General features: G+C 38.9%; 1 protein-coding gene across 6 annotated transcripts in view; it reads right to left on the bottom strand.

The window, feature by feature from the left end:
- Positions 1 to 1115: 1115 nt before the first annotated feature.
- The window catches only part of SOS2 (SOS Ras/Rho guanine nucleotide exchange factor 2), a 118331-nt gene continuing 101366 nt past the window's right edge, over positions 1116 to 18080 (bottom strand). For all 6 annotated transcript variants that reach the window (XM_038405257.2, XM_043515642.1, XM_043515644.1 and 3 more), the window contains 9 exons: positions 17691 to 17810; positions 17154 to 17316; positions 14742 to 14859; positions 13795 to 13967; positions 11660 to 11776; positions 7208 to 7469; positions 5190 to 5231; positions 3655 to 3764; positions 1116 to 2918 (listed from right to left, as the gene is read on the bottom strand). In XM_038405257.2, the coding sequence (XP_038261185.1) occupies positions 2409 to 2918; positions 3655 to 3764; positions 5190 to 5231; positions 7208 to 7469; positions 11660 to 11776; positions 13795 to 13967; positions 14742 to 14859; positions 17154 to 17316; positions 17691 to 17810 (1615 nt within the window). In that variant the 3' untranslated portion in view covers positions 1116 to 2408. The remainder of the gene's footprint in view (positions 2919 to 3654; positions 3765 to 5189; positions 5232 to 7207; positions 7470 to 11659; positions 11777 to 13794; positions 13968 to 14741; positions 14860 to 17153; positions 17317 to 17690; positions 17811 to 18080) is intronic.

The raw sequence follows: 18080 nt of genomic DNA, 5'->3' as shown, positions 1-18080 counted from the left end.
CCATTTAGGGATGAGCTGGCTGAGCTGAACGTCAATCTGAGTAGCAAATCTCATGAGATCCAGGGATTAATCTATTATAAAAGCTGTAACCTCATGACTGTTAAAATGAACTACTCTCTGCTTATAAGGTCCAATGACTTGAGAGCATCACATCAAGTAAAACAAATTGTGAAAAAGGAAGTTGCTGAAGCTTCAAAATCTATTCTTAGAGCGGCCTCTACTTTTCAAGCCACTGGGTGCTTAAAAGGAAGATATCCTCCTCTGATGGGATGGATAACCTTCGTGTCTAGAGACACGACTTGGACACCTCTTTTAGGTACACAAAGCAAGGAATTTTGGGGTTCTCATAGCTTGTAGAATTTGAGAGGACTGACTGCCTCTTCAAATTGTCTAGGTAGTCCTACTTCTAGTAACACCCTCGAAAGAAAAATGGACTGGCAAACTTGAACTGGAATTGACCTGAGAGGATAGGGATTTTGCCAGGAGATTTGGAGCCCAGCTTTTCAACAGTATTGATGGCACATCTAGAGGAAAAATCCAGAGGAAAAATCTTTTCTAATGTCTCTTTGTCAGAGTATTCAGCCCCAGAAGTTGATAAATGTGCTCTAATTCAGTGGGAAGCTATGGTTTGATTATTGCATGAAATCCTATGGCTTGTGTTATGCATGTCATAATAAATCATAATGATCTCTTCTGACCCTAATATTTATCCATATATAACTCACATCCTTCCTCAGAGGAAGAGTTGGACTAAGAGATAGGAAAGGGAGAGTGGTTTGGGGTTTTTTAAAGAGATGTTGTGTCTTCAGTTTGTTTCATTCTTCTTGAACTTAATTTTTTAAAGAAACCTTTGATGTAAGATTCTCCCCTCAAATGTTGTGACTTCTCTGCTGGAAGGGGTTAAAAACTCCTGGTGGATTGCCAGACGGGTAGCACGTTTCTGCCTGGGGCCCTCTCACAGCATTGAAATGGGCCAGGTAACTGCAGACAGGAACGCAAACCACTTGTCAGGCTTAGCAGAAGTGGCATGAAAGAATATAGGAATCTTGCACATCCTTGCAGATATTGTATTCCCCTCCCCTCATCCTTACAAGGAACACACACTGATCAATCTCTTAAAAATTAAGACTGGGGTGATTTATTAATCTTGTTAAGAACTCTGATACAAAGCACAGTAAAAGGCCACAGACCAGTAAATAAAATGTGGCTTTTGGCCACTTTTTACAAATTCTGCTACAGTACTACCAGTAAAACAGACTCACTCTCACACCAGTTCAAACAACAAGTAGTTCAACTGGCAAAGAAAAGTTCCATTCACTTTTCAGTTTAAAAAGTTTAATAAAGCTTTAAGTGTTTGCTGGTTTAAATGCTACCAATTTCCAAAAGGGAATTTGTAATTAAATGAAGTTAGAGCTAAAGAACGATATTAGGTTTAGAAGGCAAGACTTTGATCCTAAGCCATAAGAAATGCTTCTGAATGTATAAGATTGCAAGAGTAGCAGACTGTATTACAGGCCTCAAGTCACTTAAATTTATACAGGTTATTAGCATTATCTGTAAATATACAATATAAACAACTGTACATACATGGCATATAGCTTTGTTCTCCGAAACAGTAGGCAACTCTTTAGCTTAAGACACCTTTGCCTGCCAAAACAAAAAGGCACATCTGAACAAGATGCATGCTAAATACTATGGATTCTTTTCAATAACTGGGTTAGGTAGTCCTAGGTTATACTTTGTCAAAATAATCAAAACTAATAGTGCATTCTGATATCTTCATTTAGATTTTCAACCCATTTTTCTTTTTCATCTTCAGCAGCAAATGACTGGACATTAAGACATGGCATTAAAAATTTGAGAACAGTAGTTGTCATTCACAAACTTCCTAGATTTACATAAAATTAGAAGGCAAGTAGCCAGAGGTTTAAAATCAGTAACGCTATCCATCCTTATGCTTGTATAGTAATTCCACTGTTCAGTTTTTTTTTGTTTGTTTTTTGTTTTGTTTTTGTTTTTAAAGGCCACTAGTGCTCAAATTTGAAAAATTCCATAAACGCACCTTTTTTCGGCTCAGTGCAATGAACTGATAGTTTAAATTCATGTAGTGTAGTTTACAGTGCAAAATATATAATCTTTATACTGGCATAGCTGTCGGCACTGAGGGTCTGAGACAAGGCAATGCTACTGATCACCTGAGGGTAATGCTGTGGGAGTAGACAAAGAGTAGAGGGTGTGTATTCTTATTTTTCTAATTTTTAACTTTTTTTTTTTTTTTTTTTTTGATCAGCAGCACTTTTGTAAGAGCATTCTTCGTGAAAGTACTAAAATACACTGCCTTTTTTTTGAATAAATAAAAAGGAACTTTACAAATACTATTCCAGTGTCAATGACTAATATGGCTAAGGTCATTGAGGAACTTCTGCGTTTTCTAGCAAAGACGGTCTGTCCAACGGAGGATGAGAAAGCTCCCTTTTGTAAGTCTTTGGTGGCAGTTTTGGTAGCTGAGGGCTAGAATTTTGCCTTGGTGGGACGGGGGGAGCTGGAGGATGGGCAAGGTTGTTGTGACTCGAGCTGAGCACACAGCAGCGACGCAGGACCCTTGGAGAGGGTGTGCTTGGAGGAGTGTTTGGTGAGCTTGGGCATGTGCTGGCTTCCCTGAACCGATCTGGATCTCTGTGAAAGCGTCCCACTGGCGGCGGCTGGAGGTTAAATGGACAGTTTATGAAGTGTTCTGGAGGCCGAAGTGGTACTGGTGGAGGGGTATCAGGAAGAGGGTCTCTTGGAGGGGGTGGTGGTGGACTATGCAGCAGTTGATCAAATGGATTATTGTAAGCAGGAACTCTAGGTTGTATCTTTGGAGGAGGAGGTTGCCTGGGTGGAATAGCAGGAGGATCATCATCAGATTTTAAACTTCCCTGAAATACAGAAAAAGAAATTATCCAAAGAACCTTACATTTCTTATAAAATGACAGGTTTCAGAGCAGCAGCAGCCGAGTTAGTCTGTATTCGCAAAAAGAAAAGGAGTACTTGTGGCATCTTAGAGACGAACAAATTTATTTGAGCGTAAGCTTTCGTGAGCTACAGCTCACTTCATCGGTACCACAAGTACTCCATTTCTTATAAAGTAATATATTTCCTGACATGCACTGAATGAAGGTGTAGAGTGAAGCTTTTGCTAGTTGAAAAAGTGACAAAGTGTAGCCTTTAACGAGCAAAACATCAGGTTGAGAGCACTGACTACTAGAAAATAATTGTTACAAACCTGGTGGTAAGAGTTTTCCCCCAAGATTAAAATCATTCTAATATGTATACACACCCACACAATAAAGAGTAATGATCACAGTGTACTGTGTTCATATAGTTTATTTGCAGTTTAATTATGCTACTTCATCGTGTATTATGACTAGTATTGCCATGTATTTTGTAACACTAATGAAGTCTTATTAATATGAAACCTCATTTCAGCTCTCTGCTATTAAGTTTTTGCTAAGAAGTGGGGAAAACAGAGTAAGGGTGCTGGCTGTTCTGTGAGATTTATTAGGTTTGAAGATTAATAACGTGTACGTGTCAAAGACCAATGTTTCATAAAGCTTATCAAATCCATCAACACATTTACTAACAAGATGATTTAACTAACACACGCACAATCACCTTAGAGTTAGAAGCATCCTGATCAAACTTTTTGCGTGGAGGAAGTGGAGGAGGAACCAGAGGCTCTTCACTTAGTTTATGTATACTACCACATGAACTGAAGAAAGATTCTAAAGAGAGATAAGGAGAGTTTCAGGTGGTGCACAATACTGTAAAGTCAAACACTCTGAAATTTTTTTAGACAAAACTAGAAGTAAACAAACAAACATTCTTACAGACACAAGGTGGGTGAAGTAATATCTTTTATTGAACCAACTTCTGATGGTAAGAGAAGCTGATCCAAAAAGATATGACCTCACCCACCTTGTCTCTCTAATATCCTGGGACCAGCATGGCTACAACAATGTTGCACAAAACAGATTCTTGGTATTCAGTGGCATCCCTAATTGTTCAGCCCAGCTGAAGGAAGTTACTTTACCAGTCATTTTTGTAATTATATACTGCATTTCACAAAGCAGACTTCTGTATGAAGTACAACATATACTCATACGGCAGGTAATAAGCAATATTAAATGCCTCAATTTGACAGTCTTCCTATGCTCTCTGTATTTAGAAGATGAAAAAATGAATGCCTGATAAGAAAAAAGATGGAAGACAATGAAACTGTTTCAGTTGGAAGCTTTTTCATGAGGAAGAATTCATTGTCTTTAACTGGAACCACACAGTGGTGTATGTGGTTTTGGCATATGTTTAAATCAAAAACTGGCATGGAAAACATCCTCCTTCTGTCCAAAGAGAGATCACACGTGCACAATGGGAGTTTACAGGGCTACTTATGGAATGTAACAGCAGTTCTGCTGCAATCCCACAGCAGAAAAACTGGTAGAGCAGACAAAAATAGTACGCAAGACCCCAACTGTTACAACTTCTTTCATCCCCTTCAAAAGTTTCCAAGCTTTTTCCCTTCGGAGGAAAAAAAAGGGATCTTTAAGATTTGTTCAGAAAAATATTATTTGTTAGGCATTTAAATAAAAAGAACACTGGCTCTTGCTATAGCTTGTTTCTTTTCCATTTATGTGCATGATGCAGATCAGAATATTAAGTGGATTTGTTTTCCCAATTTCGTACTATATTCTACAATTCTGGATTTTCATAAAATCAAATTGCAAATAAAAATGCCTGCTTTTATTCAAGAGGATAGGCACAGGTGGCAGCACTGTTCTCAGTTGTATATCAGATGTACTAAGCATATGAATACAGTGTCAGATCACCACATATGGCATGGAAAGCACCTTTTCTCTCCCTAATAGTAGAGCAAATACTTGCATGAGACTTTAATGCCAACCACCATAATATCTAGTTACTTTATCTGTGCAGTTAGCCAGTCCTTAGGCTCAAACCCAAGCACTCCTTAGATTTTATGTCTATGCTTTACCTAATGTGAAAAAAACCCTTGAATTTTTTTTTAATTAACTAGTCTAACATTTTATGCCTTTATTATGAGAGTTTCATTATTCTTAGGCTCATATGGTACACAAGTACACTTAGAAAACGGAAAGAATTTATTAACCAACTACAGGAGTCAGGGTACTCACTTGACTGAGGCAAATGGACAGGAGCAAAGATGCTATTGTTACCTAATAAAATAAAAAAAATCATCAGAAAAGAAATTTTGCCACCACAACAGTGTTCCCCCTCTCTTTATCTAGTTATAAAACATCCCAAAGACCAGTATGTACTGGGGTGTATCTTTAAAATACCTCTGATGTACTATCAAACCTAGTGTTGAAACAAGGTACATTCTACTATGTAAATATTTCTAGGCCAAAAACTTTGAAAGTTATTTTGAAGAATATATGGCTTTTTAAACAATATCAATAAAATGTTATAGTTAAGAATATACTGCATAGTAGAAACTTAGGAAATTACAACTGAATTTTGACACTAACATCAACCACCCTGAGTCATCTTTTACCTACAGGTTGGAGAACCTCACTGTTTTCCACATGGAACACAAGTTTGTCAGGTAATCCCCTTTCTGGTGTTTAGTTTTATGGTGATACGTGAACATAACTCTTATCCTTCCATCCCAGCCCATGCAATATTACTGAGAGGGTATCACAGGGTAGTTATTGTATCCTTTGGATCCTGGCATCCAAATCTGTCGACAGGTGAACAAGCGTGAATGGTCAACTGCCCACTGACAGCACAACACAGAGCAACCAGATTGAGAGGGGAGGGGAAGTACCAAGGGCGGACCTCACTCCAGCGCAGATGACAAACACACAACCTATGCACTACTTAAACCCTCAAAATAAGGCTTAAGTGGTACATAGGCCATGTGCTGACCTTCTGTATAGGAGTTAATTTCACCTGAATGCTCTTCACCCTCATCAGGTAGTCATAGGACTGAACTGAATGGGTAAGTAGCATTCTCCCAGAGACAACGACTTCCGTGGCTGTGCCTGAGACAGCTGTTTTAAGGGGGGGGGGGAGGAAAAGGCAGAGAGTTTACATTCTTTTGTGAACAACATTAGATGTTGACTTCCATTATGTACTTGGTGCATAGCTTCTACAGGCGAGGAGTGTGGTAGAAACACAGTTAGTTCAGTAGTGCTAATGAAGAAGGTACAAGCTCTGCTGGCTGAGCTTGTAACTTTCATGAACACTCACATGTCCTTTTGTGGGAGAAAGGGAAAACATTACAGGCCTGTGTTTGGAACAAGTTTCCCCAAGTATAACCTCAGCAGCTGGCAACCACCCTATACCATTTTAGGCCTCTCTGAAGTTTTAAGGTCCCATCATCCTGTGCCACTCCCAGCAGTAACAAACTGCTGAAAAGGTGCTCGTGGGTTTCAACTTTTTAGTGAAATTCAGGGTTGCTCTATTTTCTCAATTGTCCTCATCCCCTCTCTTAAGAAAGTCTTACAATTTATTTCCAAAGCTGCTTTTGGTAAAAACAAAATATATCCCATCACTATCAAAATCCAGTACATTAGTTTCTTCTATAAATGAGACTTGCTTTGGCATTGTAATAAAGACGATTTGCCATCTTAAACAGCAGCACATTCTTGTTGGTGCCCCTTCTTTCAACACCAGCATCCCTTGTGACACCAGTGTTGCCCCTTTGCCAAACAGTACTAGACCTGGCTATGTCTAAGCAGAAGCAATCAGTGACACAGAGTCTGGATATAACTTGATTTTTACACACACACACACACACACACACACACACACACTCAACAGAAAGGCAACACCTTCTTTCAGGAATTACAGCTCAATATCCTTGCTTGGCTCCCAAGAAGCAACTATGCCTCAAGAATTGACCCTATCAAGCCCAAGGCAAAAAGCAAACTCTCCTGTTACTTGTACAGCTCCCTCTATACAGGACGTTGTAAAAACCAAGAACTAACACCACCAAGTGCATTTCTTCCAAGACTAAAGGACTGCATGCAACTAGAAAAAGAACATAGAAAGAAGACTGTTTAATAGCACAACATGGTGTCACCTGCCCTAACAAAACATTTTTTAAGGAACAAGAGCCTACGCAGAGGTGAGATGGAATATCAAATGAAAAAACCCCAGGTAAATATAAAATATATTATATACATACCATAAGAACTGTTGAGATCAATATCTAAAAATACACTAAGTTCTGAAGAGGCAGACACTGGTGGAGTAGATGGCGTATTCGGAGAAGTCGGGGCCGATATTGCTGACTCATGCTCTGCTTCGGTAATTCTACTGAAACTTATTTTACATGGTTCCCTTTCCAGTGGTGTTGGGTGACCTCGCAAGGTGCCAGAGGTGGAACCATGTCTGCCAGTATTGGGCCTTATTCCAGGAGATTTTAGAGGGTATGTTGTTTTCCTAGGCTAAAGGAAGTAATCAAGATTAATATTACTAGTATTTAGTACAGTAAACTAATAATAAAAATGCCAACCCACTAACCAACATCTGAGGGGAAAAAAAGGAATTGAGTACAACACACTGAACAAAAATCATAATTTTGTTTAATGGTAGATGATTTTTATAACAGGTCTATCACTGTTTTTTTAAAAGCTACTCTTTATGGGGTTTTAATAAAATTGTGAAAATTGGCTCTGCTCAAGAAATCTTCCTTTCAACAATTCCAAAGAATTGTTAGTCTGGAGTTTCAGATGTGTGTCGAGCAGCACAAACCATGGGAGTCAGCAAGTGGTGTCCTAGGGGAGCTCTTTTGCAGCCTTTAGTCAGAAGGAGCCGGAGTACAGGGCAGTCAAATCAACTCACAGTAAGGGTGACGTGACAATCCTATTGCTTATACTGTAGAAATTCACCAGGCCCTTACCCACATGCATAGATCCAAGAGTCAGAATCCCATGAGATGGGAATCTTTAAAGAAAAAAAACCTATCTTTATTCATTTTTATATACTCTGGTGTCTGATTCTCTCTCTGGTATATGATTTAGTCCATATACAATTCTTATGCATAAGAGTGACAGGTGTGGCTGATATGACATTGCAGTCAAAAGAAGCATGAATTAATCTTAATTGCACTTAATTCTAATAAAACACAGATAAACATTATCTGAAAGGTACCTATGTTCTTATATCACATCCACCAGGGTGGTATCAGAGTGCCTCCAGAACACATGGCTAACTGGAATTTCAGATAAACAAAACTCAATTCTACAAGAAGTGGAGGTTACTGACTTGTAACTGAAGGTTCTTCAAGATGTGTGGTTCCAGTGTGCCTGAGATCAGAGATTGCTAGCAAGTAGTAAAAAGAAAAAGAAGGAGTACTTGCGGCACCATAGAGGCTAACAAATTTATTTGAGCATAAGCTTTCATGAGCTACAGCTCACTTCAACGGATGCATAAGCTTTCGTGAGCTGTAGCTCACAAAAGCTTATGCTCAAATAAATCTGTTAGTCTCTAAGGTGCCACAAGTCCTCCTTTTCTTTTTGCAAATACAGACTAACACAGCTGCTACTCTGAAACCTAGCAAGTAGCGTCCATTGGTCCGCACCCACACAGATGTTCTCCTTGTGCTCCAACTGAAGGTACAAGAGGCAGGACGGACAGATGCTTCTTCAGTTCCTCTCTTATCACCAATCAGAAGAATTTGAAGACGACGGAAAGAAGGGTAGGGTAATGGAATAGAGACAGGGACTCCACATCTCAAAGCATCACCAGTTACAGGTCAATATACTTTTGTCTTCGAGCGCTGGTCCCTATGTGTATTCCACATGTGAGTGATTGATAAGCAGTAGTTAAACAGGAGGGGTCGGGATGCAGTATGTATAGATGGTTGTAATACTGCAGTTCCACCAGCTACATCTGCAGAGGAGGCCTGAACTAACGCATAATGTTTTGTGAATGTATAGCCACTCTACAGATGTTCCATATAGATACACCTCTCAAAGGGATGCGGCTGTGCTTGCTTGTGCTCTAGTGGAATAGGCTGTCACCTCATCTGGAGGAGGAATAGAATGATGCAGCCAGAGATTCATTCAGTCGGATAGGTTGATTTATGTGGAAACTCAAATTACTTTTGGGACAAATTTTGGGTGAAGGTGAAGGAAAATGAAGTGTCCTACTGGAGGACGGAAGGCTCTGATTGCTGCTAGATGAACTGCAGGGGAACTATGAAAAGCCCTGAACTATGAAAAGTTTTCAGGGACAGGATAACCCTCCTGTTTTGGACTATCTGCAGATTCTGGAGGACCGATTACATTGTGCCCAGGAAGAGAAGCTTCCATTTATCCAGATAACATGTTCTGCTGTACTCTTTCCTTCTTTGGTTGAGAATAAACAAACAATCTCCAAGCATGAACATTCTAGATCTGATGCCCATCCAAACACCAGGCTGTAAGGTGAAGGGGCCCTGGGTTGGGATACTTGTTGCTGTTCTTCCGAGGTAGTAGATACGTGAAGAGTTGGATGCTGATGAGAGGATGGGCTGACATTCACAGAAGGACCAGAAACGTCCAGAGCCTCCAAACCTCTCCAAAGAGAGTGCCAGTTCTTGTTCAACTAGCAGAACTATCGGAACCAGTGAGTGAAAGCTCCTGCCTATGGACTGAGGAGGGGAACGTTCCCATCTCCTCGAGGTAGTTTCCTCCTATGTTACCTCATTTTTCATGTTCAAAAAAGAACAGACTATGAATAAGAAAAGGTGAAGATATCCTCCCATGAAGTGTAAGTTTAGGTTTGTCTCAAGAGTCTGGGGCAATCCAGTAATTGGGACCAATGAATCCAGTGCAACCACAGTCATTATGGACAGCAGGTCGGGGACAGGTTGGTAGCACCAAAGTGTGTACTCAGTAGTTCTTAAATGGGGTTGGCAGGTGCCAATCCATATGCTTAAGAATTGGCATTGATGTCAGTACCAGCAGATCCTCTCTCTTTTGTATCTTGCCCTCATAATCAGAAAGTTTAAGTGAGCTTAAATCTTTAGGAACTGTTTGAGGACTCACTGGACTTGGACAGTCAGGGAAGGATCCCTTCTCTCAGAAAAACCACCTGGAAGAAAAATCTGTCCTTATGCTTAGAGTGCCCCTGACTCTCATGAGAAGCCCGGTATGGCAACTCTTTGGGCTCAGCAGTTCTGGCTTCCTTTCCTGTGCTTGTTGGGACACTGCTCATTGGTTGAGGCCAATGTACAGTTGGGTCTCCCTGGCCTGGATCAGATGGCCATCTCGTAACATCTTACAGAAAAGTCTCTCTCAGACAGAGTTCTAATGTCTCACGGTTTTGAAGGAAAACGAGCAGCAAATACTGCATTTAGCTGAGACGTGCCTCTCCCATATAATAGAGGCAGTGTTGGTGCTCATTGCTCACAGAGAAGGAACCCGGGGGGGCAGGAGACGCATTTCTTAAACCCAGGACTCTGGGCATAATCTCTGTCCATGAGAAGAGACTCCCTGAGGTGGGGAGAAAGTATATTATCAAATACACTAAGATTAAAACTCTAAACTACACTAAAATACTAAAAACTATTTATAATATATTTACAGGTTTGAAGAAGAATGAAGCATGAAGAAAATCTGTGGACAATGAGAATTCAGACTCAGGCCATGTGACGGTAAAAAGGAACTGGAGTAGTGGCAGTCTGCACTGCCCTTTATATCCTCATTTGGAGCAAAAGGAGAACAACGGATCAAAACTCTGCAATCTCTGGCACATGGTGCACATGTGTACACACATGTGGAATACCCATAGGGACCATGTTTTTAAGGAGGCATTACTTTAGCAGCACTTCATCTGATTCTCTTGGTAGATGAGGAGTATAACCGTAATCACCCTTAAGACACAAAAACTGTTAACTGATTTATGGTTCTCTTACCCCAGGAAGAAGAAAAAGGCACTCCTGATTTGCCAAGAGTTACAGCAAAGATAATGACATAACAGTAAGTTTTCTATGAGGCAAAACATCATTGTGAAAAATCACTTCATGCTTCAGCAGCTGTTATTTTAAAAATAAAATGTTAATTAAAATGACAAACTAATCAATACTATCTGGCTTTACAAGAAGATTGTACCTCATTTTAAATTGTGTAGTATATATTTCAGTTCAGCACTGAAGTGAAGAGTATTTCCATTTAGCTCTGAAAGTGAACTTTATTTTTGAAAATATTCCTCTGAATGTCAGAGAAAAATATACCAATTAACATTTATTTCAAAATGCTCTTACAAAGGTCTCTCCCTTTTATTTTATGCAGGTTTTTCCACATTCTGAAATTAAAAGCGTCTCATAATGCTATCAAGTCATTTTACAAGTTCTAAAGAGAAGAACTACACAGCATAAAATCAAACTTTTAAAGCTATTCTTTCCAATATTTAATTGTAAAACACAATTTGCCTATAAAGCCAAAAGATGTGTATTTTAAGGAACTAAAATGATCTCTAAAACAAAAAAAATCTAACGGTTTCAGAATAAAAAGTCTTGTGACAAAAACGCAAGAAACATCTATAATTTAAAAGGAAGTAAACATACATTATTAATAGTAATATTCATATTCATTTATTAAAGTATTAGTAGATTTAAAATACTTTAAAAAATTACAAGAAAAAGACTTACAAATCTAGGTGGCTGCTTGCAGTTTCGAGGTTCAATTTCTAATGATTTGTTGAACAAGTAGTCTGTAAACTCTTTTTCTGGTGAATTTCCCATAGGATTGAGATTTTCAAAGAACCGCTAAAATGAGGTAAACAAGTTTCAATAAATAATTGTATAGGATCTTAACAACATATGCATATATAGAAAATACAAAAAACTGTTCAATGAAATCTTAACATTTCACTGGCTGCATGCAGCTTTTATATTACTGTTAACTCACTCCTGGAAAAATACATCAACAAGTCCTGATGCAAATGACAGTAAAAAACATACATTACAAGTTAATGATAACTAGGCTTGGAAGGATTAGATTTTTACCAGTAAATGTCAATTTCAGCACACACACACACAAACCAACAAAAAATATTTCCATTGATGATAATCAAAATTTACAGACAGGCGGAATAAGAAAAATGCTGCTTGAAAACTTTGATTTAAGGATATTTATTTTGTATATTTTGACATGTAATGTTGAAAATTTGTGTTTTAAGGGTTATAAAAAACTTAACTTTTTGAATCTCAGCAGCTATCATTACATAATTTTTGTCTGACCTCACCTATTCTGACACCCCACCCATATTTTCCTGCAACTGTGAAAATTTAAATAGATAAAAGGCTTAAAATAAACATCAATATTATCTGTCAAAATTATAAAAATTGAATCCTGCCTACTCTAATGATAATGTAAAATTTACTGATTAAATGAATTATTTTAAATCACATGAACTGCGTTATTTTAAATATAACAATATTCTGTAAAATGCTTTGTAGTTATGTTGATGATTTACCAAATATCTCAATGCAGTCACCAAGATATTCCAGTTCCTTCATTTTCAAACACATTCATTTTTTTTTTTTTACCATCGTCAATACTTATAATCTATAACTTAAGATTACTATATTTCTGTCTTTTCTTCATTTGTTTTCAAAATGCTCCTCTTCATAATTTTAAAATTATATCACAACCATTTTCCAGAATTGTTCTCAATAATGAACAGCACAATACAAAGAATGCTGTCACTCAGCTACAGTTTTTGAAGTGACCAGAACTGTACACATTTCAGGTGAGAGCATATTGTTGATTTAAATAATGGCATTTTGATATTTTCAGTATTGTTCTCATTCCTTATGCAGCCTAACATTGTGTTGCTTCTTTGACTGGTGCTGTAAACTGAGCAGACATATTTATTTAATTGTCCACAAAAGAGCTGAGGAGGTTACAATTAATTGAGTGGTTACAGTTACTTAACAACCCATCACTGAGTATAAGTAGTTTAAATTATTCCTTCCAACGAGCATTCCCTTACATATGCCAACAATAATTTAATCTGGCATCACATTGCCCATTCACCTTGCTTTAAGGCTTTCTGGAGTTCTTCAATATTATCGATTGTGAGGCTAATCTAATTCTGTGTCATCTGCAAATTGTGCCACTTAACTGTTCACCCCCTTTACAATTCATGAATATATTACACACTGCTCGTAGTGAAGAACCTAGAGAAAACCATTGTTTACCTTTTGCCAGTTGAAAGATGACCATTTATTCCTACTTATTGTTTTCCTTCGTTTACTTTCAAATCCGTAACTACTTGCCCTATGACTATTTAACTTCCTTAGTAGCCTCTTGTCAGAAACCTTGTCAAAGGAGTTTTGGATTAATTGGATACATACAAAGGATTCTAATATATCAGACCAGCACACTTTTTATTCACAGAAACTGTTAGTTTCTCATTGTATATTCATGTTGTTTTATAACTCTTTTCTTCCTCTTGCTCTAATCCTATTCACTCCTCTCCAGCTAGTGAAGTATAGCAATAGCAAAATCAGGGAGTATCTGTTATATAGTAGGGAGCAGATGAGATATATATGTGATGAACTATATTAAGGATTTGGAATTAACATACGCTTTGGTGCACCCTCTTTTCTTTGCCAATTATGTTTATTGCGCTATTAAGACAATCACCCCCACATCTACCACTACCTCAGCAAGAATATCAGGAAAGTATCTGCCACATTTTTTTTTTTTAAATCATATGTATACATATATATACACACACATACATAAAGTATACGCCTATTGTATTTGTTTTGATTACCCGTATTTCTGGTTCTATCCGTAAACAGTAAGGTTGGTTTTGATACTGCTGAATTTCGCCTGTAATTTCAGCCACTTTTCTCCTCTTACTGAAGTTGATTAACTCTTTCCCTTGTCTTTTAAGAAAGTCTGGATTCCCTTCTTCTGTCTTCAGAATATTTGTCAGATAGATTCCTAGTATATATATATATATAAAAAAAGAATTTTGATTTTCACATTTCACCCCAACTCCTGTTTTCATTTTTTCTGATAAATGCCAGCAAAGAAATCCTCACCATAAAAAGAGAGCAAATCATTTCCTTCAATGCACCAATACTGAATGAATCAGAAAGAGGAAACGAGCTATGCATTCTCTCTGAAAACTAAATATATTACAGAGGGAACAAGTTTTATCTGCTTATACTGAGGTCATGGTCTGTAGGTCACATGCCAGCATGCTTAGGTCACCCAGAAAGGAAGTGTCAAGAATGTGAGATAAAATTAAAGTTTAAGAGAAACCCTATTTTATTTTCATTGGAACTTGAGTCTGCATACAACAGGCTATATCCATGAAAACCAAGTTTATAGAAAATATATTGCAAAGGAATATTAAAGCTTCTTAGGCAAATAACTAGCAAAAAAAAAGCAGTAATCACAGCCTCTACAAAATTGTTCTTGAAAACGCAAGAATTTTACAGTGTACCAAGAGAACAAAAAACATTTAGTATTTACACAAAATGCAAACACTGTGTACCCGAGGTTCCTGAATTTAACTATTCACAAACACTAATGTTAAAAATCTAATATATCAAAAGTTACGCACAGCACAAAAGCAATTCTTCAGAGTACAGAATGTAATACCTTAAAAAAAACTCAATGCATTTGCAGCATCTTAATTTGCTGCTCATTTTAACGTTAAAAGAAAGCCAACATAAAAAACCTTATCTCCAACCCCGTAGTATAACTTACCAAAGAAAGGCACGCAGGGTGGGTTGATTGACTTAAGTTTAGCTAGGTATTTCTTAAAGTGATCTTGACTTAGTTCTACTGCTTCATCCAAAACTTTCTTTTTTCTCTCCTGTAATGCCTAATTTATTGAAGAGGAAACAAAGCAACAATGTGTCTTTTGCATGGTTTGGTTAGTGAAAACATGGTACCTTCATACTTGTATTATCTACCTATAAATTAACAAAATCTTGTTTCTCACAATATTTGAATTTAAGTGTGTTTTTAAATGGTTTCCAATGTACTACATCAACTATCCCTGACTCTATGGCTTAAAACTTGCCAATGAAACTCCCAGTGTAGATGCAGCTATGCTGACAAAAGGGGGCTTCCGCCAACATAGCTAATGTTGTCTACCGACAAAAATAAAATTAAAAAAAAAAAAATTCTGTCAGCATATGCTGCTTCTGTACCAGGGGGACTATTCCAGCATAAACTCTGTAGTGTATACATAGCCCTAAGATACATCACGTGGAAGTGTCAAACTACTGTAAATACAGACTATTATTTTCACTTCACTTCCATCAATTTACAAAAATAATCCCAACTGTTTTAAGTATGACTTATTTCAAATCTAAACAAACTAAATTTAGTTATCAGCATCTAGCACTGATACTAGTAAAAATATTTTTCTACATACAACACAAACTCCATCCTTACTGTGCAAAACTGTCTTCTGAACTTCAATAGTTTACTTCAGTGGAATTTATTAGTTTACTGAACACTCATTTTCAGTGAAAAAGTAACCATTTACACTTTTTCCTCCTAAACCCACCAATGTTCCCCAATGTTTAAACTTTTCTCCAGAATCTGCTAAAACTGGCCTCCGATTCTTGAACACTTACTCTGACCAAAATACAGGAAAGCATCTCCATTTGGGAAAGCAAAGCTTAAAAACTGCATTCCTTGATAGCAATGTTCTTAAGTATGTGCTTAAATTCTTTCCTGAGCATTAAACTCTCTGTAAATGTTCAAACCTATGCATGGATCATCCTTGGTCAGCAAAAGAAGAAAGGAGACACCCACACCTCTGACAGTTTCTCTTCCCTGCCCCCTAGCTGGAATTTTGCAGCTCCCAGACAGCATTCAAGGTACAGTAAAATTTTTTAACCGATATGCCAGGGAAACAGGGGGAGTCAGTAAATAAAAAATGCCGGTTCATTCAGAGGGAGAGCTTTGAAGTGCAGGGTGGGGTGGGGTGGTGGAGTGCAGGGCAGGGGCGTGGGAGTTTGGGTCTGGGGGTTTGGGCAGGTGAGGGGGCTTGTGGTGCTGGTTGGAGAGGGGGCGCTCATCTCTGGTGGCTCCCTGCAAGGGGCTCCCTGTCCCTGCTGCTCCTGGAAGAGGCGCAGCCAGGTGGCTCTGCAAGCACACACTGCCTCTGTTTATAGGCGCTGCCTCCCACAGCTCCCATTGGCCATAGTTCCCAAGCTCCTAGTAGGAGGTGGCGGGGGAAACCCCTGAGCTGCCTTCTGCTGGGGGCATCAGGGGAACCCCCCAGCTCCCTGCCTCCCGGGACAGCGGGGGAACCCCCCAGCTCATGGCAGGAGGCGGCCACAAACCCCCAACTCCCTGCCACTGGGGTGGCGCTCCGGAGGAACCCCGAGCTCCCAGCAGGAAGTGGCTGGGGAAACCCCCCAGCTCCTTGCCACCAAGGGCAGTGGTGGAGGAAACCCCCAAGCTCTCTGCCACCCAGGGCAGTGGGGGATCCCTCCAGCTCCCTGCTGCCAGGGATGGCACTGTGGGGAACCCTGAGCTCAGCAGGAGGCAGCGGGGGAACTCCTGAGCTCCGGGCTGCCAGGGACCCCCCGAGCTTCCTGCTGCTGTGGCAGCTCCTGGTCTCCGTGGGTGGCGGGGAACTCCGAGTTCCCAGCCCAAGCAGGGAGTGGGGGATGCCTGGAGCTGCAGGTGGTACCCCGCAGAAACCAGCTGCTACAGACAGCTCCTAGTCCCTGAGGCTGCCCCTCTTGAAGTAGTATGGGGATCTGCCGATCCCCATTTTGTCTAGGATATTTTTAGTAAAAGTTAGGGACAGGCCATGGCTTCCGTGAATTTTTGCCCGTGACCTGTCCGTGACTTTTACTAAAATATCCGTGACAAAATCTTAGCCTTAGTTATGATATTCAATCATTACTGTGCTGGATTTGAGCTGGCAAGGTACAGGTGAAAGACTCCAGATGCCATTACAAATCCCCTGTGGCACCCAGGACCCTTAATATGTTACTTTTGATAACATTCCTCACAAGTATTTCACATTATACTTATAAAGTAAGTAACTGTAAAATAACAGTGTTTATTCAAAAAAATGGTATAGGATTTGTTTTTCTTGATTCTGGTTAGTCTCTTAAGAAGGATGCAAAAGTCACTGAGAAGACTTACCTCAAATGTATGATCTAGTCTGTACACCGACACAGAATTCATTGCACTGACTATCTCCAACACACCATTGAAATTATTCAACTCTTGAAAAACTTGCAGGATTTCAATTATCCTACTTAACACAGCCACTCGCTCCTCAAAATTCTCTGTTTCCACAATGCACCTAGTCAAGAAACATGGTATTGGGAAATGTTGGAATTAAAAAATTCACATTGCTAGGCACTGAAATATACTGTTTAGACACCATAAAGAACATGAGTTCAAAATGAAGACCATTACCCTACGCTTATCAGTGTTTTCACCGAAATAAGCAGTTTAAAACTTAAAAGGAGTAGGCTGCCTTGCAGATATTTGGTTTTGTCCTGTACTGTGCCAAGCACAAAATCAACGCTCAACTATGGTAGCGATTACTGGAATACACAACAACTATTTTATAATTCAAAATAAAGGAATCTCCTTTAAACTGTAAGAAAATCTGAGCGATCCCTGAACTTCAACTTGATTCCATGGTAGTACGTGAACATCCCCAGTACTTACTTTTCAAACCAAAGAGTAAGATTTGTAGTGTGCCGAATCATTTTCAATAGATTTGGGGAGTTAATTTCCTTATCTTCTTTAGTCCACACACTCCCAACAAGTTCAGACGGCTGCACTGCCCTATTGAAAGAAAATGTTAAGTATGAGGCAAAGGAATGTTTGATACTTAATGTTCATATGTTCCAGGTTTGCAGCAGAAGACTTATTACATATTTCTTCCCCCTACTTGTGACATGACATTTGGTACAGATTATTCAATATAATCCATTATGGAACAGTCATTCAAAATAATCATTGCACTGGTATTTCAAAATGCACACTAATGGACTCTGGAAAATGCCAGTCTCTGTTAAAAGAACATTAGTGGTGTATTTTCAGATTAGAAAATTA

The sequence above is a fragment of the Dermochelys coriacea genome, chromosome 6, assembly GCF_009764565.3.
Source record: "Dermochelys coriacea isolate rDerCor1 chromosome 6, rDerCor1.pri.v4, whole genome shotgun sequence".
Classification (NCBI taxonomy): domain Eukaryota; kingdom Metazoa; phylum Chordata; order Testudines; family Dermochelyidae; genus Dermochelys; species Dermochelys coriacea.
This window is presented reverse-complemented; position numbering and strand designations above follow the sequence as displayed.